The sequence below is a fragment of the Cydia pomonella genome, chromosome 9 (assembly GCF_033807575.1).
Source record: "Cydia pomonella isolate Wapato2018A chromosome 9, ilCydPomo1, whole genome shotgun sequence".
In the NCBI taxonomy this organism is placed as follows: domain Eukaryota; kingdom Metazoa; phylum Arthropoda; class Insecta; order Lepidoptera; family Tortricidae; genus Cydia; species Cydia pomonella.
Window position 1 is genome coordinate 11,934,384 of NC_084711.1, and position 24,783 is coordinate 11,959,166.

Sequence of the window (24,783 nt, forward strand, 5' to 3'; positions counted from 1 at the left end):
GAAGTACAACCGCATTAACTTTCCCCTTTGGAAAAGAAAACTTCTTTATATTAATAACAACAAAAATAACGGGAAAAGTTATAAAGCGAACCGGCAACAAGTCAACTGTCTCAATAAGCGGAGCCGGCGGGCCGAAGGCCCGACGGCGAAGCGTTGAGGCTAGCGAAGGCCGAAGGCCGAGCTCCGCGTAGGGCCGAAGGCCCGAAGCGTCCCCTTCGAGGCTCGCCAGCGGGGAAGTTGGAGCTTAAACACGACCCAATAGTAAAAGTGTCTTAGACAAGCGAAACGGCGGGCCGGAGGCCGAAGGCCGTAGGCCCGACGTGAGCTTGTCAAGACACTTTTACTATTGGGTCGTGTTTAAGCTCCAACTTCCCTTCAACCCCCAAAGTAACTATATTGCGAAGGCCGAAGGCCGAGCTCCGCGTAGGGCCGAAGGCCCGGAGCGTCCCACTGGATCGCCCAAGCACGCGAGGCCGAAGGCCGAGCTGCGGGAGTGCGTGCTCGCACGCGGACCATTCCTTGCAAGCAAAAGTACAACTGCTTTACCTTTTCCCATTAGAAAACACAAACTTTTACACCTAAACAACAGCAACAACAACAAACACTACAACAACAACTCATTAACAACAACATAAACAACATGACAAACAACCAAACAACAGCACCACGCACACCGCGGGGCCCTCGGGCCCCGCGCACAAAGCAACATACTAGCACTAGCACTAGCACTAGCACTGATTGACTAACACGTTATTTTCTCGCGGATTAGCAAAGTAATATTTCTTGTTTTTTTAGTTAACTTTTTCTTCACACATCTTAATCTATCTGGCCAGATATCTATATAATATACATAATTTAAACCCTAGGCAAACGAAATCTTAGTTACAATAATACAACGACACATAATACGTATACCTAACTATTTACAAATCGTTTTGCACCAAAATCGTGATTCAAATCGAGGTTGGCCATCCACTAGTATTAGACCAAAACTAAATGGAGATTACTAACTATAAAACAAACTAGTATTTTTGCTCAAAACCATAAATGAAATACCTATCACTAAAAAGTAAAAAAGAAAAAAGAACCACCCCCAATATATAATACTGAAATTTTGTTCTTGTATTTAATCTTTTTCTTTTTTACTTTTAAAAATACTTTGTTCTTTTCAGTGGGTTGGATTTTTGTAGGCAGTAGGCAGTTTCTAAAAAAGAAATACAATTAAGTTATTTTTTAAATTAAATTTGTTTATTAATTATCTTATTTTTATTTATTCTTAAGGGATACTATTAATAAATAAAAAAAAAAAAAAATATTATAGGACATTATTACACAAATGTTAAATTACAATTAGCTTTCATCAATTAGCTTTGAAAGATGGCAATAAAATCTTTTAAATGTTATAAACCGGACAAATGCGAGTCGGACTCACCCACCGAGGGTTCCGTACTTTGAGTATTTGTTGGTATAGTGGCAACAGAAATACATTATCTGTGAAAATTTCAATTATCTAACTATCACGGTTCATGAGATACAGCCTGGTGATAGACAGACAGACGGACAGCGGAGTCTTAGTAATAGGGTCCCGTTTTGGGTTCCGACAATCAGATTTCATTCAAATTTTAAATGCTCCTAACTCTTATAATAATTAAAAATCAAAAAAAAAAAACAAATGTAGGGTTATAGCTGTGGTTAATATACAACAAATCGTGTCAAAATATTTTCAATAATGTTCATATACAGAGAGGAAAATTAGAGCTACTTTGAAAAGGCGATTTCGCGAGGCTCACACTTAACTTTTAGCTCACACAACCCACCGCATCTGAAAATGTTTTTAGTTTATTGCTTATTATAAAAAAAGCTCATAATAACTAGCATGTCACTTTTCAACAATGGTAAAATACCTACCATAATGTCCACAATCCGCTAACGCATGTATCTCTATCAGAAATTCAGTAAGCGATTTTTTTCATTACATTCTAATCTCTGAAATCTGAAGATAAATTATTATAGGAAGATTCAAATCATCAGTCTTTAATTTATTGGTACAGTCAAGGTATTAAATATCGTGACGAAAAAAGTGCCAAAAATATGTATACACGACCTTATTACCTATGCATTAAGGTAGTGTGTATATATTTTTGGCACTTTGTCCGGGTCTATATTTAATACCTTGACTGTACCAAGTATTAACTCGAATAGTAAAATAATAATCTATCTAGACAAAAAATATGAGCTAAATAAGGGCTTGATATTGCTAAGAAAGTGAAAAATTGCAATTAGGATAGAATGTTGTTTACTTGCAAACCCTTTTCCTAAAAAGTCTAAAAAAGAATTGCTCCGAAATTAACAAAAACAATAGGAACACACAGGTGTAAAAATACACAAAGGAACGGCCGCGTTGCGGCTGTACTCCAAACAATACTATAATTGCTCAATAATATTTTGAATTTCAGCCTAAGGACTCAAAGTGCAATATTGTTTGAATTGACAACAACGACGTTACCGGCAATAAAACTTGTTTGAGGTCGAGGCATCAGAGACAGCCCATGCCAACTACGGTTATTTAATAATAAGTTGAATTTAAGCGTGCGTAAAGATTACAATCGTTTGAACTGGTCCAAAACCTATTATGCTTTAACTGAATTGACTCGGTTTTGATTTCGGTTACCGGTAACACTACTCGATCTGATACGGTTACCGAAACAAAAATTAACCTTATCAGGAGGTTACCGATATGGTTAGGGTTTTTATAACCACTTCTAAAATAATCCTATGAAAACCCCCGGTTAAGGTAACCGGTTCCGATCCCTGCGGCTGCCCAGTTCAAAAAGCCATAGGTGTTCGTTCTGGCTATCTACCTGTTTAGCATAGCATAGAGCATCTCGCCTTCTCGCCTAAAGCTTAGTTCATATAGAATTGGCACATAATTAGCAATGTTTCAAAAATAATAATTCCGTGGCGGGAAAAGAATTTACAGTTACAGTTCATCACCAACCTTCAAAGTATAAATGGTGAAAATATTATTTTTCTAGCCTTATGCATTTTAAAGTTTTCGACCATGAAAATTGAGAACAGGAGATTTATCGTGCACAAATACTTCAAAAATTCTTATTGATCCCGGACAAAGACAGCTAAGTCGCTTAAGATGCTAAAAGCTTGTATTTGTAGGGTCATAAAACAGTTACTAGGACTCTATCAGCCGACAGGAAAATACAAACTAATCGGAGGTCTGGGACGGGACAAATAACAAGATTTTGGGAAAATAGTCCCAAGGTCTCTCAAACAAAATTCAGGACGGTCTAATTACGATTTATCCCAAAAATTCAAAGAAACTTCTAGAAAGATAAAGATGATTCACCTCAGAGGTGGCTATAAGACCTATCGAGCAAAAAAACAGCAATCGGACTGTTAAACAGATCTGACAAGCTAAAACACAAGCTCAACTATTGTACGATCCAGTATTGACAAAATTCGAAGGTTGCTTGTTGTTGGACGACAAGACGTATGTAAAACCCGATTTTAATAAACTACTAGGTTCGATTTTTATATGGCTGATAATAGAGGTAATGTACCCGAAAAATATAAGTTCGTGAAACTTGACGAGTTGAATTTATAGTTGCGGCTGTAAGACGAAAAGTTTTATAACATAGTCAACAATGAAGTCGGACCTTTATATTAAAGAGTGCTTAGAGAAATGAGTATTGCCATTTATTAGAACCCATAACGGTCCTGTGAAATGTTGGCCAGATTTAGCCAGCTGCCACTTCTCAAAAAAAGTTTAGGCATGGCATGCTAATAATCAGGCAAATTACATACCCCGCGAGATGAATCCTTCGAATTGTCCCCAATTTCAATCTATCAAAAAGTACTGGGCAATCATGAAAAAAAAATCAAACAAGACTAGTCAAATTGTCCAGGGTATCAATTCATTGCGATCTACAAGAAATCAACACGCCAAAAATGTCAACAAAAGTGTTGTGCAGAAAATGACGGAGGTCCATTATGAAAACAGTTCGTAATTATTTACATAACAGAGTTTTTTTATAATTTATACATATTTGAAAGCTAAATACATTACTATTTAAAATTCACCATTCTTAACTTTCTTATTTTATTTACTTAAAAAAATAACAATCTTCTAGTGCATACCAATTCTATATGAACTATGCTTTATTATATCACTTACTACCCTGTTTGGTCCTTCCTCAGACGTAGACGTGTTCAGACAGACTGGGATAACTTCTTTTTTTCTACGGGGCGCCATGATTTGCATTTATTTACATACATCGAATACTGTATTAAGTATTTTCCTTTGGCATTTTTATTTTCTAGCCATGTTTTTTTTATCATACCGCGGTTCTGTTGCAATGTTGTAAGTATGTAGATACATTTACGTTAATAACTTAATATGCATGCAAGGTTGTTCTTTATGCAAACGAATGCCTATTAATATTCTGAGCCTTTTCATATTAACTTTTTACTGTATTAATTATCAATCCCGTGGAACAACCTACTGTGCTGTATATTTTTTTTTTTCAAAATACATATAAACACAGGCAATATAAATGATCGAAAATGCTCTAACAATGACCTAAACTTAATTTACAACACTAAAACCCTGAGATCATTGTACAGGGGCTTATTTCTCGAACGGTATTAGACTAATATTATTAGGGCGGTTTCACAAAAAGTTGTTGGTGACGTATAGGAATTCCACTTTTGAAAATATTTTAAATTATTTTCAATTGTAGCTAATTTGATAGTTTATTGTATGAACAGCTTAAAACTATTAAATTTATTAAGATATAATTACAATTCAAGAAAATAATCTCAATTATACTTCATGTTTGGTGGGAAGAGGTTCCATTACGTCACTGATTTAGCAATGGATTTAAAAAAAACTAGAAAGTTTAAAACCATAATACACTGTATTAATCAAACATAAACAAAAAATTCTTCACAAAAAAAAAGAAAATCGTTTAAAAATGTTAACAAAACCAGTCACTTTTATCGAAAATCTTTCCTTAACGCTACTTTTCAGTACTTTTCACTATATATTATTGCCCACAGCTTGACAAATACTTAAAATTGAAAAAAAGCTTTATCCATCTTTGATAGCTAATTAAGTACAATGTCTTTTAACAAGTTATCATTTCAATATCGTTAATATATTGTACAATATCTTAGAAAATAAATCACAGCCATAAAAGGACACAATTGACCAGTGGCGTAGACTGGAACACAAAATGGCGTTTAGGAACTATAAGGTAATATTCACATTGCTAGGCTTTTTGCACTTTATTTTTATTTATTTTATTTTATTATATAAACTATAAAAACTTTTTTAATCACTTTAGTGTGTAAAGAGGAGAAGGGATACCATTTATTTTTGTTAATTTTTTACTATAAATATAGAGTATCTGGCAGACGTCGAAAGGCGATTCCTGAAAATTTTCTAAATAGAAAATATCCAAAGATGGTCTTTCCTTATTTATCTTGGCTTACACTAAAGGTACAATATAAAGCAATATAAAAGTTAAAATAGTTATTTTGATTAGTCTAAAGAATTATAGAAGCGGCATTAGCCAAAACTTAACAAATTTGCCTGTTTTTTCGCGATCTATTAAAAAGAAATACTCCCAGAGATCGATGCAGCCCATTGTTTCGTGCACAAGAACCATTAAAACAATTAATAAGCGTGTCTCTCACAGGTGGTATTAGTTTAGCAGTTTAGAAGCCATCGCAAATAAATACGTAATCAAACCAAGACTGGCAGATTAGCAAGCAAACAGGCTGACGATGAAAAACATTGTGTGTAACTCGGGGCGTAAAAATATCGCAAACTCAAGTCTTTAAATTGCTCCGGCAAGCCGTCGCCTTTTAACTATTCTCTAGTTTGCAATATTTAACTTACGCCTCATGTTTCACAATGTACTATTATTAACGACGACCTTTACAAACGAAAATTTAGATAAAAATAATAATAATATAATATGGCATTTGCAATTGAATGAACTATTTATATGTATTACTATTGTAGATTTTCAAACCAGTTTATCGTACTGTCACATTCTGATTTAAATAACGTACAGTGTCATGTAAGTACCCAGCAATAGCTTCTTTATGAAATGAGCCTTAGAGTTCCATTACGTCACTTTTTAGTTCCATTCACGCTTTAGTGGCGTAATGGAGGTAACGTATCCACGACTTCGCGACATTAAAATATAATTGCAAATAAAGTATCAGATTTACAATGAATATTACTCTTTATTCTGAATCTTGATTAAAACGGTTAATAACACGCTAAAAAGTTTTAAGTAAAGAATTATCTTACCTTATCAAAATCGGTTGCTTAGGTGGAACTCCTTTTTTTGACTAAGAGCCACGCGACCGCTCTTTTCACATATTGCGTACGAACTGCTGTCATTTTCAACAAACTGGCGGCTGATACAGGCTTGAAATGTTGCTATAATCGAAAATAACTTCGTATTGCTTTGCTTTATTGTTGCCAAGGTAATAAAAATGCGGTGGCGTAGTATGGGAATTCCGCTAAACGCTATTTCGCAGGACAAGACAAAACCTGTTGTTTTTAATTAAATTTGAACCACACTGCTGCATTTTAAGGTTTAAAATTGTAGTTTGGGTTATTCTTTATAAGTAAAATACCCGTTACTTTCAAATAGTCTTGAAATTGTATTATTTTTCTTACTCCGATCTTGGCATGGTTGGTATGGGACACGTCAAAATTAGACCACTCTTTTTACTTTATTTGGTTTAATTTAAAATTGTACAGAGCAAACTACATTTTTTAAGGGCTAGTAAACAGTCTATAAGTTGTTTGTTAATATAGTCTTCATCATTCAACATAAATTTAGGCAAAATTCAAGAAAATGGCTAACAAAGTCATGGGACATGACTTTTTCGGCCCAACAACTTTTTGTGAAAACGCCCATTAGTCCACAAACTGTCAAATCGTATGGGTTACTATGGCAACACACTAATAATATTAAACTACTATCGTTCGAGAAATGGGGCCCAGGTTTTAAACATTTCCTATCGGCCAGTAGGGCTAAGATGGTCGGCTCTTTATCATTTGTCACCATACCTGTCACGTTCTAACAAGTATGTAAGCGCGAATGTGACGGGCATAGTGACAAGTGATAAAAATTGAACCATGATGCCACCACAGGACTTACTAAGACTCTTGTATTGCCAGTCTTAGATTATAGTGATGTGTACCTTACCAACACATAAGGCAACAATCACAAGGACTGTTGGACAGGATAAATAGGTTCCTAAATAGCAGTGGCGGATCGTTCATAGAACTCGATTCCCACCGGCTTGTCTAATTTCAGTCCGTTGATACTTTCACGATCGGTTCATGGAGATAAGGAAAGCAAAATTAGCTTCGGGTTCTCCACGAAGATTTGTGATGCGCCGCCACTGCTAAATAGCGAATGTATTTAGGCATCAAGTTCGCCTTTTGTACATCGTTTTAGGGTTCCGTACACAAAGGGTAAAACGGGACCCTATTACTAAGTCTCCGCTGTCCGTCCGTCCGTCCGTCTGTCACCAGGCTGTATCTCATGAACCGTGATAGCTAGACAGTTGAAATTTTCACAGATGATGTATTTCTGTTGCCGCTATAACAACAAATATAAAAAGTACGGAACCCTCGGTGGGCGAGTCCCACTCGCACTTGTCCGATTATTCTGTGAAATAAAGTAAAAATCTTTTTTTTTTCAATAAAAGCTATTTAAAATATAAGGAGTACTTAATCCAAATTTTGACACGTAACTTATCGGTTATGATTGATGAAATCAGACGAGGGTTCTGGTTGGGCATCTTCTTAGGCGTAAAACCCATAGCGCTTATGCCTGAAAACGTTGTAAATTCTAATTTGCAGAGAATAATCCAAGCAAACTATACGCAAAGTTAATGGTCATAAAAAGCTCTTGCTGCGCTATTGTTTTTATTTATAAGTGGCAACGCGTTAATTCTATTGTCATGATGTGTTGTGTTGTGTGCACATTATAGAAATCAAAAGATAATTGCTTAAGGTAATTTATTGTTATTGTTTTACTATATAGGTGTTACAATTGGACTGGAATGAAATTGGAAACATACACTGGCAATATTAATCTAGACGTCATGCTCATCTGTCCTCAGACATTATGTAGAGTCAGACCAAGTTAACTCGGCAGCTATTTAGATAGTACACACTGTGCAAGTGTTATTTTAAACCTCAAAATTCCTTGGAGGATTTAACAACTGGGGACGCTTTATCTGTAATTTTCTGTACAAAATAGTTTGCCGATTTTTGCGGGAGCGGCGAGGGGCGTCAAATGTATGGCTATTTGTACGTAACATGTGACCATTGGCCGAGGTTTTCGTCAGAGAAGAAATCTCTTAAGTAGTCTTAGTAGTTAAACCCTCCAAGCAAAACTCTATGAGATTATGACGTTTAAAATATGTCAGTCTGTGCTACCAAAATCGCTGCCGAGTTAGCTCTGACTCTAGCTATGTATATGTGAGCTGAGATGGAATTTCTGAGCTGCTTAACTGCAGTTAGCAGTTTGGTGGTTTGCGTTGCGTCCCATGTGTAGGCTTACTTTACCTCCTATAAAATAAGAATCATTTTTTTTCTGTTTTACGGAAAAAGGTACCCCGTTTATGACCAATATGTTCGGGTCCAAAACTTTTATAATGGTTATGAGCCTTTCCTGTGGAAATCGTAAAGTAAACGGACTTTAAATCCTTATTTTCACGCCGAACCAACTTCTACTTATATACTATACTATATCTGGACTTAGGTCATTACAGTTCTGTCACAAAAGTTTTAACTGATAAAATGTAATACAAAGCTTTGAATAAAAAAACCGGCCAAGTGCGAGTCGGACTCGCACAGGAAGGGTTCCGTACCATTATCTATAAAAACGGTCATCCATCCAAGTACTGACCCCGCCCGACGTTGCTTAACTTCGGTGATTGGATGAGAACCTCGAGATTGGAGAGAAATATTTATTTTATTCTGTTTTTAGTATTTGTTGATAGCGGCAACAGAAATACATAATCTGTAATAATTTCAACTGGCTAACTATCACGGTTCATGACATACAGCCTGGTGACAGACGGACGGACGGACAGCGGAGTCTCAGTAATAGGGTCCCGTTTGACCCTTTGGGTACGGAACCCTAAAAAGTGACCCACGATTTGAAAGCTTGTCTTATACTGATTAAAACGTAATATAATTATTTTTTAAATTAGATCGTGACTTTTTTACTACTTGTTTATTTTGGAATTGTCGATAGACGCAAATACACGTTTGCATTGTAAAAAAATATACTTCCCAAAAAGGAGTAAAAATCAGTGTCACATTAATAATTTTTCCTACTCCTCTACTGTTATCTGTCATTTATGCATTCATTAACACAAATATATGAACATACATAAAAGGTTTCAAGAAAAGTCTATATTGTCTATTCCTCATAACAGCACTTGTGCTTTTAATCGCTATAACGTTACTGCGATTAATGCCTACCAACCTAACAAAACGAAACGAAACAGCGATCCTAAAGCAAAGAAGGCTCACCTGGCTTGGCCATGTACATAGAATGGACGCTTCCAGACTCCCACGTCAAGTCATGTTGGGCCAAATCGCAAACGCTAGGAGGCCGGTTGGACGCCCTAAGCTTAGATTCAAGGACTGCTGCAAGAGGGACTTGATCTGCTTCGATATTCATCCTCACAATTGGGAATCTCAGGCTGAAATGAGGCCAGAGTGGCGTCGAGATCTCAAAGCGGGTGTAGACAAGCATGACAAGGACTGGTTAGAGAACCTTAGGCAGAAAAGACTCCGCGCTGCTAGACCTCCTCCCTTGGACTCTCGTCATGTTTGTGATTGCTGTGGCAGAAGATGCCGCTCTGGTATTGGACTCTTCAGTCATCGCAGACGTTGCAATCAACCTCCCCGCAACACCTGATTTTACCCGACGCTGCAACAATCATCTGCTATAGATGTGGTGGCCAATATATATATGCCGCCAACTTACAAAATATTCATTTGGTTGCATAGTAAAAACAATTACTTCATAAGTCAGAAACATGCATGTGACACCCGTAATATAGCAACACCCATAGACTACGAAGACCGCTTAGCGTTGCATGTTAGTCTCCGTAGGCTACGGTGGCCAAAATCGAGAAAAAACTGTCCAAAAATTTAATTTAGCTAGTAGCAAGTACCAGGGCCTCATGAGTTACGAGAAGGTGTCGCTAACCGGCCGGCCGCGGCCCGGGGCGGGCCAGGCGCGTAACAAGGTATGCTCGCGCGTCTTGGCTATATAATTTGCTTTGTTTACCTAAATTAAGATTTATTTTTGTAGACTCGTAGGAAAAGTATTGTATGCAACGTTGTATAAGTAGGTCAAAAAATGCTCGTGGCGTATTCCTTTACAATGTTCGCCTACGCCTTCGGCTCCGGCTCACATTGTAACTCACGCCACTCGCCTTTTTTGACCCTTCTTATACAACTGTTGCATAAAATACTATAATAAAATAGGTACAATTAGTTATTTGTATGAAGCTACTTTATTAGAACGTTATTTTATCACCAGCGCAGCGTTTAGTTCTCCGACAAGTCTGTACTTCAGCTAATACCCTTCAAACTTAGGGTACTTTTCAGTAACACGCTTATTTTTGACTGCCATCCAACGAGTAGGTTTTGTGAAATATGCATAGTTGGAATTTTAGCAGTCGAATACACATGAATTATATATTAAAAGAAAGATAAATGGCCCAGCTTTTGTTTTATATCAGATTGTTTTATAGAAGAACTACTTTTCTGGAACGCTTTTGACCCGAAATCAATCCTGTTCATTATTACTCGCAATTCTGACGAACATTATTCTCAATTCACCTAAAAACCTAACATAAGGAATAATCCTAATGTACTATTTATTTTATAAAGTTATGGGAAATTAAAATTAACATAATGCTAAATATAAAACCCCTAATAGGAATCACATAGGCCCTATGTAATAATACCTATATTACCACGTGTGGTCTACATTTCCAAAGTCATAAAAATAATCGTTATCCTTAAAATATAACGACGTAATAGCAGTGCTTAAAGCGGATTTTATCAAGGTGGCCTTGTATACAATTGAGGCCGGGGCACGACGTTAAAGGGGTACGAATTAAATTTAACATAATAAAGTTGTGTACGAGTTCTTTTAGGTATGTATGAACATAAAAAGCATATACTTTTTGTAATTCTTTTACTTAAGCAATTGGTTAGAGTGAGTAAAACCAAGTACCTTGTCTAAAATATCGGAATACCCCCTGATACAAATGTTATATAGTAAGGTTAAGATACGCCTTTGAGTATTTTCTCTCAATTGTAATTTGAGGCAATACAAGACAGCACAATAAGTAATATAATAAAACTAATAAAAGTAAATTGATTTAACTGATGTTATACAATAGTAATACAAAGTTTGAATTCAAATAGAGGTACTCAAAACACTCTTCGGATTTAATCAAATAACTCACCTGATCATTCATAGCGTACACGCTAGATTTAGTGTCACGGGGGGCTGACAGCGGCAACTCGAGATTGTCTGGTCTCTGCAACAAAGATAAACTCTGTCAATAATAATGATAAATAACAAACTGTCTATAATACTATTAATGATCCTGTTTATTACTAGTATGTGTACTACGCTAGGATAACGTCTGCGATGGCCAGTACTTACAACGGTTATAATAATATACAATAGGCTCCTTAGGTTCTCGGGATGATCGTTACGATCAATTTTACTTTACTTTCTTCTTTTTATAATATGGAGGAACCAAGTTCCCTCAATCTTTGCTGGGAAAATTGCTGATTAGATCCAACTATCGGGCGGAGAGCAAATTATTTGATCCTGGTTATTTACTCTGCTTGATTGAGAATTGCGTGATTGATTCCTTCGATGCGGAAGTTTCGATTCGGGTTCGGAAACTTTGGATAAAATGCATACAACCGCAATTGCATTTCAATTTATAAGCAAGCGAGTATTGGCTTATTAAATAATACTTGCGATTTGATAAAGTTTCAATAGTAAGAAAAATAAAAGAAAAATATCACGAGGGATAGTTTACAAGGTAACTAGATGAACAAATTAGAAAAATACAGCATTCCATACGGATAATTAGCTATTTACGTGTTTTAATACTTGCAGCAACTGGGTTTCTTGTTATAAAAATATTACTGTACATTTTTATTCCTTACCTACATTACTTAGTCGGTGCGGCACGGCAATTCTCGTTCCAGTTTCTATTTCTTAACATTGCGATATTGAATGGCGTAGAGAGCTAAGCTTAAATGGCATTCTCTGTATTACGGAATTTAGCTATAGTTCTATATGTGTACCTATTTATTTACAGTCCGTGCTTTATATCCGGACTAGGCTTCAACCAATGTGTCATTGCGAGTTCCGACATCAAGTTTTACTGTCAATACTCATTCCAAATTAAATATTTATTTATTTATTTTATTTTATTTCTTAGGAAAACTTACAGCTAAAGTAACAAAATAGGCTACTAATGGTAATGATAATGTTGAAAACTACAATTAAATACTGTTAATTACAATTGGGACTCAGCTTATAACTAAAAAAGTACAAATAAAAAAAACCTCTATGAAAAAGTGATATTATTGGCTGGTACTATCGTAAAACCCACAAATTCTAAGACTTTCGTTTAATTAAAATAAAATAAAATGCGCATAATATGGGATTTAAAACAAACGCTGACTATACAACGTTTCAGAAGATAGAGTTCATTAGTTAACTTCCTAGAAACACCCCCTTTAATTTATATAGTGTCATTCACGAAGACGCGTGTCTTATTGTCATGTTATTAAAGGTTAGATTTGTTTGACAAATCTGTGCGTCATCATGGATGTCACGACACGAACTACACGACACTACTCTATAAAATAAAATAAAAGTAACGGACTTTTTTTTTACCCTTAAATTGACAGAAAACACGAATGGTCGTGAGTAAACCTCCTCGCACTGGACGTTGCCAAATTGAGGGTTTGCATTTTGTATAATTTTGTTGTTGATGCCCTAAATAAATAAATAAAATAAAATAATTAAAAAACCAAATCACGCGCCGAGACATCGCATCGGCGGGAATTACTACAGTAAAACTAGAACCTTGATAGCAAGGATCTCAAGGAAAACGCCAAAAAGTTGGTGTTCAAGAATGTTTCAAATTTTATTAAAATATAGCTTATCGTTTTCGAGTAAAATGGCTGTGACATACGGAGAGACAGACGGACTTTACATTCTAGTACATGTCATGTTAAAAGAAATGTGTTCAATAGTTTTAATGTTTCATTCGATTCAAAATCCGATTGATCAACATTGTAATAGTGGTACCTTGAGCCACAAGTCGGTCTCATTCCTTTCGGACCGGTTTTGTGGCACACCGGCTGCGCTCCCAGCGGGCAACCAGCACAAAATACAATATTATCAATAACCAAGTGAAAGGACATGCCTGATAATTGTTTCTGTGTTATTTGTACCATTAAGTAAAATAATAGTTTGCATCTGACACTCGGGGAGCGAATTTATAAATTCTACACTATATAATCATATCCTTTATACTAACGTTTATGCCACGACGTAATTGCCACAATTACTCAACATCAAGTAACCTACATTATAATAAACGTTAACTTGAAAGGAGATATTATGATAACAAGCGGAGCTATTTTTCTAACCGATATATCTCAATAATTGTCAATTAAATCTGGCATCCATAATGATACGATGTATCTAATATGTTTTTAGAGCGTGGAAAGTAGAAAGTTTTGTAATAAGTAGGTAGGTTAGATTAAACCGTTCGAAAAATACGCTTGTATAAAGTTAAGGGAATATAAGTGATAATTTATAGTTAAGTAATTATTATTTAAGGAAATTCGTAAAAGGGAGCTGCAGAATCGTTTTTGTAAATAAAGAAACTTTTGTAAAACATATTAATTTTACATTGAAACCTTTTCTCACGTCTAACACAACAAAAATATTAGTTTTATTGTTTTCAAAATTTTCCTTTTTTCGTTATTTAATCGATCGAACATTTAGGTATCAGTAGCGTTAAATACTTAATCTAATTTGATTTTTAAACCAGAACAATATAAATTAATAACTAAACTAGAACAACTTATTATTTTTATTCAATGAAAATGTAGAATGGGTATTTTCTGTAAGTGGTTCGTCAATAAGGTTTGTGTACGTGGTACCGGCCCGAGTAGATGGTGGTATTCTCTAGGAGGAGGACATTATAATTGTCGGTCGGTGACCTCGTTCTGCTCCTCCCACTGTAAGAGCGTTAAATCAATTGATGTTATTATTACAAACGGAATGTGTCTTTCATCAGAAACTTAATGTGTTCGTGTTCGTATTTATGAAATTAGTAACTCGTAGAAGATAAGGGATAACTATAATTATGAAGACAAAAAACGTTTGCAATGTATCCTCTTACCAATCGTTTATTCGGGATATGTACAGACTTTAAACAAAGTTGCTAGCTAGTACGAAGTAATACAGATACATTGAGTACTATATATGACAATTATAAAGTACTATATATGACAATTATGGGTACTTGGGTAGGTACTCTAAAAGATGCTAAATCTCTTTCCTAACCTAATTTAACACATACCCAAAACATAACTTTACATGTTTAATTTCATGCAGCTATAAAAGCAGTACACTCGTAAAAAATCCATTATCAGCGTTAATAAAATTGATGTAAGAGGTTTTTATATGGGAAACGTACTTCAGAGCTGCCATCTATCGTAACAATTTAGTAGCGACTCATTTCTTTACCAGCAAACATGGACCTGCTCTACCAGTTTTTAGGGGCCCAGGGATTGTGTAGAGGGCGGTTAAGTTTGGTTTTATACTTTTCATTTGAATGTTTTAAACGTGTAACTTTTACTTATTATGTTTAAAAAAGAAGAACGGCTTAACAAAGGGAGTAGTTCTATCTGGGTTTTAGGAGTATTGAGAGCGTCTAGCTCAGTTTAAACATAGATAAAAACATTTAGATATTTATTTTTTAATTAGTGTTACTTTGTGTAATATTTATTCAACACCGGGGATGATGTTTTGGTTTGCCTGTAACCTGTAACTGTTGTTTGTACATAAGTAAATCTATGTTTATTGTGTACTTTAATGTCCATAATTTTAAATAGGTAGGTTATCATTATTTATAATTTTAGCAAGTCTGCTTTATCAAATTAGTTCTTTTAACCCACATACATTTACAGTCACGTCATAGATATTGGATAGTCTACGGAACCCACGGAATATTACAAGACGAAGGAATTTACATTCCACAATCTTTAATAAGGCCTAACAAAACAAAGAAAAATATGAAAGCGAACAGTAAATAGTACCTAGATACTACGACGTGGAAGTTGCACTCCAATTGGGATGATTAACTTACTCGGTCCTTATTACAATATAAATGCGTACAGCCACTTATGTATTCTGACATTTTGTGGATAATATCGTTTCTAGATAGCTAATACATATAAAAATAAATTAAGTTAAATTATTTTGTATTACATTTAACAAGTACTAAACTAATCATGAATAAAACTAAATTAGGTTACAATTGTAGATAACATAACTGTAGATAATATGTGGATCTACGACAGAAATTATTTCATTAAGAAACGACATCTTATCTTTCTATCTATATGTATTTTCGTATATGTTGTGAACTAGATAAGTGTGTAGCGTGAGTAGTTTATAAAAACTACAAATGATTTTGTAATTGTATTTTAATTTTTGCTTTACAAATATTATTTTTACTTTTTCATGACGCTAAAATATACTGCCGGTGTTATTGGGTTCGTACGTTCACTAAAATAATGCGGGTAGTAGAGCCGTAACGAACACACGTTAAATGTTCTTAATGGTGATTAAATTGAGCAGCACTTTAAATTGCTCTGACATCACATGCATAATCAAAAATACCTATCTTTTAAAATAGTACGAGATACCGATTGAAACTTATTTTGATACTTTATAAACTACGTATACATTAGTAATAAAAGTTTACCTACCATTTAAAATTCAATTACGGCCACTAAGTCCATCCAGCAGAGGGTTTCATAAATTCCATACATTAATAATGCGTTCCGGTCCCATGTAAGATCTTAATTAATGTATTGGAAGTAAAAAGAGCAATGCAATTACCAGCAACTTTAATTGATAGAGCACTGAAGTCATTACACAGTACCCTATTAAATGATGTAATTGATCACATAAAAGCACAAGTTGCACTAATTAAGTCCGGTTATTTAGCACTTGATTGTGGTTGTTTCTCGATAAAGTTAGTAATATATAGTATCACGTGGAATGCAGGCTACAGCACGTGCGAGTAGCGCGGGAAGACTGCGTGGCGTTCGCGCTGCGGGCCGGGGGGCCGCTAGTACCGCCGCCGGCCGCCGCCGCCGGGGGCGCCAGCCCTGCCCGATGCCCGACCAACAAACATACCATCTCAACATCTACCAATACTACATACTCAGATTGCTTTCAGCCAGACAGACCAGCAATATGAAATTGGAAGCGAATTTTCCACAATTTTCCGCTTCATACTTATCAATCAATTAGGACGACTACATTGCTTCAATATGATATCAGTATAGCATATTTGATTTATATACGTTATATACGTTAGTATCCAAACAATTTAATGAAGTTTGCAATAGTTGTTAAAAACCTGGAAATCGGTACGATACTTGATACGCATTAAGCGGAACAAATAGATCAATACGGAATAATAAGAAACAACAATACTTACAAGTAATTTTGTTCTAATAAGGAACTCCGACCTCAGAAATATACATATGTGTAATATTTTTTTTCTATTTTACGGGTGCCGATTCTCGATCTTATGAACAATTTTCGAGATTGCATTACCTAATTATAATTCTAAGGTAATAAAAATTAAACTTTTATATATCTAAACTAGCTGTTTCCCACGACTTCGCCCACATGGATTTATTTCCCGAACACACACTTTAAACCCTTTTTTAACCCTATTAGGGGCTGAATTTTGAAAAGCAGTAAAATTATTTTTCGTACTTTCTAATATTTTCTCTTCCTACTCACACACACACACACACACACACACTACACTTCCTACTAATTTCAAGTCCCTACTCAAATCGTTCCCGTTAGAAACTTTCAACCCCTTTTTAACCCTTACGGGACGAATTTTAAATAACGCTGAAATTACTTTTCTCGTAATATATGAAAATGTCTTATTACGGAGTATCAAGTTCCTAACTTAATATACAATTAAGGCATGAATTTCCAAAAACAATGAAATTACTTTCTTTTAACATAATTTCACGAAGTTTCAAGTTCCTAGCCTAAAGATAAAGATATTTTATTATTCAAGTAGGCATATTACAATGCACGTCCCAACAAGCAAAAAAGTCTCAGATTGCGCACTTTATAAGAGTGGTGAGCTTATAGCGCTCTTATTATTGTTTTGGAATAACAATCGCTCTTATATGAGTCTTAGACAAGCTAGAACAGACTTTAGTAAGGTCAGTCTTATTATCTCGTCTTATATATGTTTATAAGAGCATTTCATAATACTATTATAAGCCTCTTGCTCCTACAATAACATTTACAAAGTCTCATTGATCTTGAGAGTACCTGGTCTTATATCCCCATTCTCTAAGTTCATTTGATTTTATATTAGACTTTCTAAATGCCATTGTAAGAATGCAAGACTAATATCAGCATAGCATAATACTATTATAAGCCTCTTGCTCCTACAATAACATTTACGAAGTCTCATTGATCTTGAGAGTACCTGGTCTTATATCCCCATTCTCTAAGTTCATTTGATTTTATATTAGACTTTCTAAATGCTATTGTAAGAATGTAAGGCTAATATCAGCATAGCATAAGGACACTGTAAGTACGTACTTTTTTTTATCTTATTTAAAGCTATAATAAGATCAACAGCGGCACTTTAGTAAGATATTGGAGTGATATAGGATCAGGATACTAAATCACACAAGACAAGTTCAATATAAGATGATTTGATCTTAAATCGATTTTGGGAATCCATAAATTTAATCATTTCCCATCACCAATCTTGTCACTTAAATAAAAAGACATTTAGTTTATTAGTAAGTATGTGTCTAGTAATCAAGTAAGGATAAACAAATATATTAAGGGTTTTACTAAGTAAAGCAAGAAACCCTAATTAATTCAACATGGCCATATCATTTGTATTCAGAATGCCAAAGTTAGTGTAAATAATCTTAAAATACTCTAATAGTGCGCTTGAAAAATACACCTACAGCAATGGCTCCCTATCAATACAAATAAATAAATAAAATAATTATAAGAGGCTACAAATACCTATATTTGATCAGGCGCATGAAGTTTGAAGCGTAAAACAGGGTTTACTTTACAGTAAATAATATTTTCCCATGTGAATACTTACCGTAAAACATGAACACACACAATGATAACGAGCACGTTATTATATTTAAACATAATTCATAAACAGTTTGATAAATATTTACACTTTTTTTTTGTCACGCTGCAGTTAATTTTATTCGTACACTTATACTTTATAAATAGAATGTTTCAACTCTGTGTGATCTTCCAAAAAATCAAAATAAGTTTATTTAGGCTTACAAGATACTTATGTAAAAGCGATATTAGCCTGAGGTAGCTTAAATTAGTTTTGGGAAGATTACTGTAAACGCAAACAGCATTAAATTAGACTGATATTAGAACGATATTAAAATAAATACGCTTATAATTTGTGCCCAAATCCGGGCTTATACGATGATATAAAATCAATATAAGAGCGAAAAAATTGTAGTCTTGAGACTGTTGTAAGCGTGTTTTTGCTAGTTGGGGTATGAACGTCAAATAAAGCTACACCGGCTCTAACCCTACACCTCTGACCCGAAAAGATTAAAATCTCCCCTCAATTGGAGGAGGGTATCCCAATATGGACCGGCAAGAAACTCGGCGGGACACATCTTTTCAAAACATTACATTTTATAATTAACATGCATTAAATAAGAAAAAATATTCAATTTAGATTAGTATAAAAATCATGCAATTACATACAGTAAAATAAAACTTGTTCCAAATACAAACGTTCATCCCCTTTTTAACCCCCTTAGGGTATGAATTTCTTTTATTTTAATATAATAAATACCTTTTCACGAAGTATCAGGTTCCTTGGTCCCCATACAAATTTTCGTCCCTTTTAGGGGATGAACTTCCAAAAACTCTGAATTTACTTTCTTGGGACGTTGTATAAAATTCCATTACAAGATACCAAAAATGTCACCGAGCTTACAGACTTTAAATTCAAAACTGTTGTTAAGCAAAAAATGGTGCATCCAATTTCTGTAAGAAAGTATGGTGTACTGTATGTTATTTTATGTTTTTTTTTTCTAAAATCCATTTAAATTTAAATTATACATTTGTATTAAATTAATGCATGTTAGCTATGAGATGTAATGTCTTGAAAAGATGTATCCCGCCGAGTTTCTTGTCGGTCCTATATTGGCAATATTGGCATACCCCAGCGAACGAAAAAAAACATGTTTATTATCAATCGCTGGCATACCCTAACAACATACAACTTACAAGGAAAGGTACCCTGTCCGGTTCCGATTTGATTTATATTTATATATGTTATAGAGTAGTCTAAAATAACGGACACGTATTTTTTTAGCTGCCCAAACTCAACCTATTGGGAGAAATTGTCTTCCAAAGTACTAAAAAGTTCTAAATCTTCTAACTCCTATAGAAAATGATGCTCAAGCAACTTGCTAGTTAATGGCTTGTTTGAGTATATGTTTGAGAACAGGAAAAAATAATGTACGTGTATTGTTATATCTGCTTAAACTCAAGTTTTTCTAAAAAAACACCCGTCTTTGTGTGTAACTTTAGCGATAAGATATTATAAAACTTCGAATGTCGATTTTTTTAGGAAAAAATGAGTTGTTAGCAAGAATTTAAATATTCTCGGGTCAGAGGTGTAGGGTTCAAAAGCGTATTTTAATATGTCTAGTTGATAAGGAACGTATCTTTATCTAACCCCTTTTAACCCCCTTAGGGGTTGAATTTATCGAAATCGCTTCTTATCACTTCTACAGTTTATAAATTTAATGCAACCTAGTGTGCAAATTCAACTTTCTATCGTTTGTAGTTTCGGCTCTGCGTGGATGAATCACTCAGTCAGGACACAAAACTCGTATTTACTAGAACTCGCGGTCGTGTCCGGGTTTCGTGTACACGTGTTCGGTACCCGTTTCCTAACTACACGTACACGGTTTTCTGACCCATTTTACACGTTTAGTTGGGTTCACGTGTAATTAAGATCTATGTATCCGTGTACACGTGTACACATGTACACGGCGAAACGGACCATAAATACACGCGGGTCTAACCCGCCCCGCCCTTGCCGTATAGCGGAGATTGATGTCATGTATAGCTTTAAATAAAACATAGATTCAGGTTCAGGAGCTCCGATTGTTTAACAGTTTTATCGGATTTTCAATGTGATTGATACTGTGTTGTGTTATACCAATTTAATTTTTTGTACATATTTTGAAATCTTGAAAAGATACCGCTTGTGCGTCGCTCCTTTTGTTATTTATACGACGCGTTCTACCACTTCTACCTGAGCCTTGTTAGATTTACTGAGATTACGTTGCAATTAATACAATTAAAATGTTGCTAACTACGATTACAAACATCTTGAGATAATAAATTATGTTTTATTATATTTATGTTTATTATCGGACGTTAAAATAAAATGGAGTCCATATACGTTGAACGGGACGGGGATCTCATTGATGTTTACACATCGATATATACACTATTTTGCAAGTTATACGCTTTTCATTTTTTAACGATAAAGTTTATAACGACAAATTAACAGTAAACCACAATTGGAAACAAACAACAAAACAAAAACTATTAATAAAGCAACAGAACGATACGCTTAACGTAGAAAAACTAGTAGTTATTCAACTGACCAAGTGGCGAACTGGAGTCTAACTAAAGTTCTATGAGATACTTAGAAATCTTAAGCATAGATATTATCAATTGCTTGCTGTCTCTGTCATTAGTAAAATGCTTTTTAATGCCACGCGGCAACAAAACAATGGAATAATCCTACCTGAAGGGTTAGTTATTGTATTTTTTTTTGCAGATGTGTTGAGCATATCACAAATAGATAAGACCAAAAGCGCCAACGCATGTTGTTAAAAACAACACGTTCTTTTGAATGAAACACCTGCACTTTGTTTATTATCCATGTCATGTTTTTTGTTTTGCACAGAATATGGCTATTTAATCCCACTTTGTTATTACCCCGTTCGTGGTAGTTTCAGTAAGCATAACTATATATATACTTTTGTCTTAGTTATTTAGGTCGATAAAACATAAATTGATATCTACTTAGACTTAAAAAAATATTGAAACCCTAATAGGGTGTCATGTAACTACCATCCTCAAATTGTATAATGAGCATGATTACAATACAATAAAGAATAGGTTTACTTTTATTATCAAAAAACTACATCAATGAAGAAAGTGATATCAATCAAGTCAGCGGTTGCTAAGATATTGTTAATATTAATCTTATTTAGAGTAAAGCAAAACATATGACTTATTGAAACAAAGTCTACCTACCTACTTATTATTGACATTACCAATCAATCCGGTAAAACTGCAAAGTAATCGAATGTTACTAATATCTCTTATATTCAATCGTATCCCTTCATAGCACAAATCTCTGATACACGAAAATGAAGGATTGAACCCGCGGGTCAATAAGAGCCGTTATTTTGTGGATCCATGTACCCGTGTACCCGGTTACCCATGTAAACGTTCTGAATCCGGGCGGGTTCGTGTAGTTCGGGTTTTTAGTATCGCCGGGCTTAAGAACACGGGTACCCGTGTCAGCGTGTAACACTTGTATCGGAAGCACTAAGTATTTACCTCTCATGCTATTCTAGAGCGTTGCGAGAGTTTCAACGTGCGAGAGGCAAACAAACTTTGCTGCCGAGTGTAATACAGATCTAGGTGAAAATGCTACGTGTAAAATATGTTTAATTGAAAACAAATTATTAATATTAAATATATATCATTGAAAATCACTCACTTCGCTTAAAAGCCCAACCTACCACTCAATGTGACGAAACAACTTAAAATTTTCATGAAATCACTTTGCTATCGAGTGGATAAAAAGCAATTGTGCTCCCTCCTTTTTAAAATAAAGAGAGCCTATCTATCTGGGCGTGTGTAGTGAAAATAATAGGTATATTTTGTTAAGTATTTTTTCCTTTGAAGTAAAGAGTATGGCTTTTCCTCCTTGAGTTCACTTTTGCATGTCTAAAATATCTACCAATGAATTCAGAGGCTTTATCGTTACTATCGTAAACAGTTATTTGTTTAAGTAACAAGGCTTGATATTTTTGTTTTACCCCTCGTGCTAATATAGAGATCCGAGCAAGCCAATTACTCCAAAACTTACTCACGATCATATAGAGTGGTTCTTAAAGTGGAATCTTGTGCGTTGCGAGAATTTCATGGCACGAGAGGTAAACAAACTTTGCTGCCGGTGCCGAGTGAACTACATTTTTTTTCACTACGTCAACAAGAATAAAACACCAGCTGTAAAATACTACAAATATATTCCAAAATTTTCGAAACAATGCCATTTTTGTCATGTAGAAATCCACTAAGCAACGAGAGGAAATAACTCAAAATTACTTTGGATGTGGATGATAAAATGCGTCATTGCCCACTGATTTCAAAGAATAAAGAGAAGCTTTCCGTTCCTTATTTGTGAAAGCCTTTTTACATTTGGACATAGATTACGACCTATATATAGTATATATACTTACCAATATATAGGTAGTGCCGATAACATATGTCCGAAACTAATATCATGGTTTTACAAAGAATAAATTAACATTTACATATCTTCCATAACATAAAGTATGTGCATTATTAACTCTGTGTATTTACGTTACCTGCGGTACAGTGGGTACAGATAACGGTACAATTTAAATTGCTTGTCTACCCCAGTTTTTAATAAAGTCGCTACGTACGAATATATTATGAGTAATATGACGTATAAACTTGATAATACAGTTAGAAGTGTATGTATTTAACATTATTATTACCAGCTTAGTGTCGGTATTTCGTCTCAAACAATTATTTTAATATCGACATATGTTGCTGTAATGTAGCGCAATTTAATCGCCAGCAGGTTTTTAATTTGCAGCCGGTTGATCTCTAAGCCATTTTGATCTCTAGGATGCTAACAACTATGTGGAAAAGAGGCCAGAAAACAGATGGATTTGTACAGACCGTATTGTAGTTGCGGCGTCCATAAGCTACGGTAACTGCTTACCATCAGGCGGGCATGCTTGTTTACCACCGACGTGGTATAAAAGACAACATCAACGTGGTGGGTTGCGAGAAGTCTAATTTCTAGTTACCTGTGATAATTGTGTGATTCCGCGATTAACTTAAATAGTCCTTTAATTTTGACTTTTTCATATTGTTTTCTTTGTAAATATATGCGTCGTTTGTGAAATTTTAATTCCAATTGTTTACTAATTCGATAAAAGCATTTATTAATCTCACTATTCTCACTTACGTGTTTAACTAAAGGCGATTTATAACAATTTTGGTTTAAGTCACCGACTGAACATTTCGCTATCAACATCCGATTATTATTTTATTTTTGCCTCCCCAATGTGGCAAGATTGAAGAAGTTGATTGAAACCGGATATCTCCATTCCAAATTTATAAAATATACCATGTATTCATATTATAAATTGTGTACAAAATTATACTTACGAAATGTAATAAATATACATATGAAACAAAATGTGAAGACAATAATAATATAGGGATATTTCGAAAAATGCCATCAAAATGATTAATTTAGGGTACCTACTGATAAAGAGCGAGGAGTCATGAGTACAAAATGTGACATTCCATCAAAATCATATATATAAGTAGGTTAAATGATATATTTTATGAAAATACAAAAAGTAATCAAAAACTAAACTTAATCACCAAACCTAAGGCCTGACGGCTTGACCCTGGTGCCGTGGGAAAGAGGTAAGTGCTTACTATGGGACGTCACGTGCGTCAGTACTTTTGCCGCCTCGCATCTTAGCCGCTCTATGCGGTCGGCAGGAGCGGCTGCTGAGTACGCGGCTTCCCTTAAAACAGATAAATACTCGGTGCTGAATGGGTATTTGTTCGTCCCTCTCCCTGTCGAGACTTCGGGATGCTGGTGCGCTGAGGGTAAATAAATCCTTTCTAAGGGATCTGGGCCGTCGCCTGCTAGAAAGAGGCCTTCACCCCCGCTTCGGGTTTTTCCTGATGCAAAGGCTGTCCATCGCAATCCAACGCGGCAACGCAGTGAGCGTGATGGGCACCTTTGCGACGGGGGCAGCCTGGAGCTGGTATCAGTAGCTGGTAGTTATTTTATACATATATATATAAATTTATATATATTTAAATTCAGATACATTTAGGTTCAGTCGGTTACAATGTATCTACAATGATACATTATTAGATATACATTCGAGACAGTTAATTATACGCAAACGCCACTTGTGTAAGCTTAAAGTTTAACATTAAGAAAATAGGAGACGGAAACATTGAAATTAAGGCACTATAGTTCTAC

The 24,783-nt window shown here is 34.9% G+C and overlaps 1 protein-coding gene across 5 annotated transcripts in view; it reads right to left on the reverse strand.

Annotated features, from left to right (window-relative positions):
• LOC133521404 (TOX high mobility group box family member 3-like) overlaps positions 1 to 24,783 on the reverse strand; it is a 48,492-nt gene that overhangs the window by 20,436 nt on the left and 3,273 nt on the right. For 2 of the 5 annotated variants that reach the window (XM_061856349.1, XM_061856352.1), the window contains exon 3: positions 11,554 to 11,628. In XM_061856349.1, coding sequence (XP_061712333.1) covers positions 11,554 to 11,628 — 75 coding nt within the window. Of the gene's footprint in view, positions 1 to 11,553; positions 11,629 to 12,274; positions 12,294 to 16,129; positions 16,436 to 24,783 lie in introns of those variants that run through there. The other 3 variants (XM_061856350.1, XM_061856351.1, XM_061856353.1) reach the window with 3 other exon arrangements.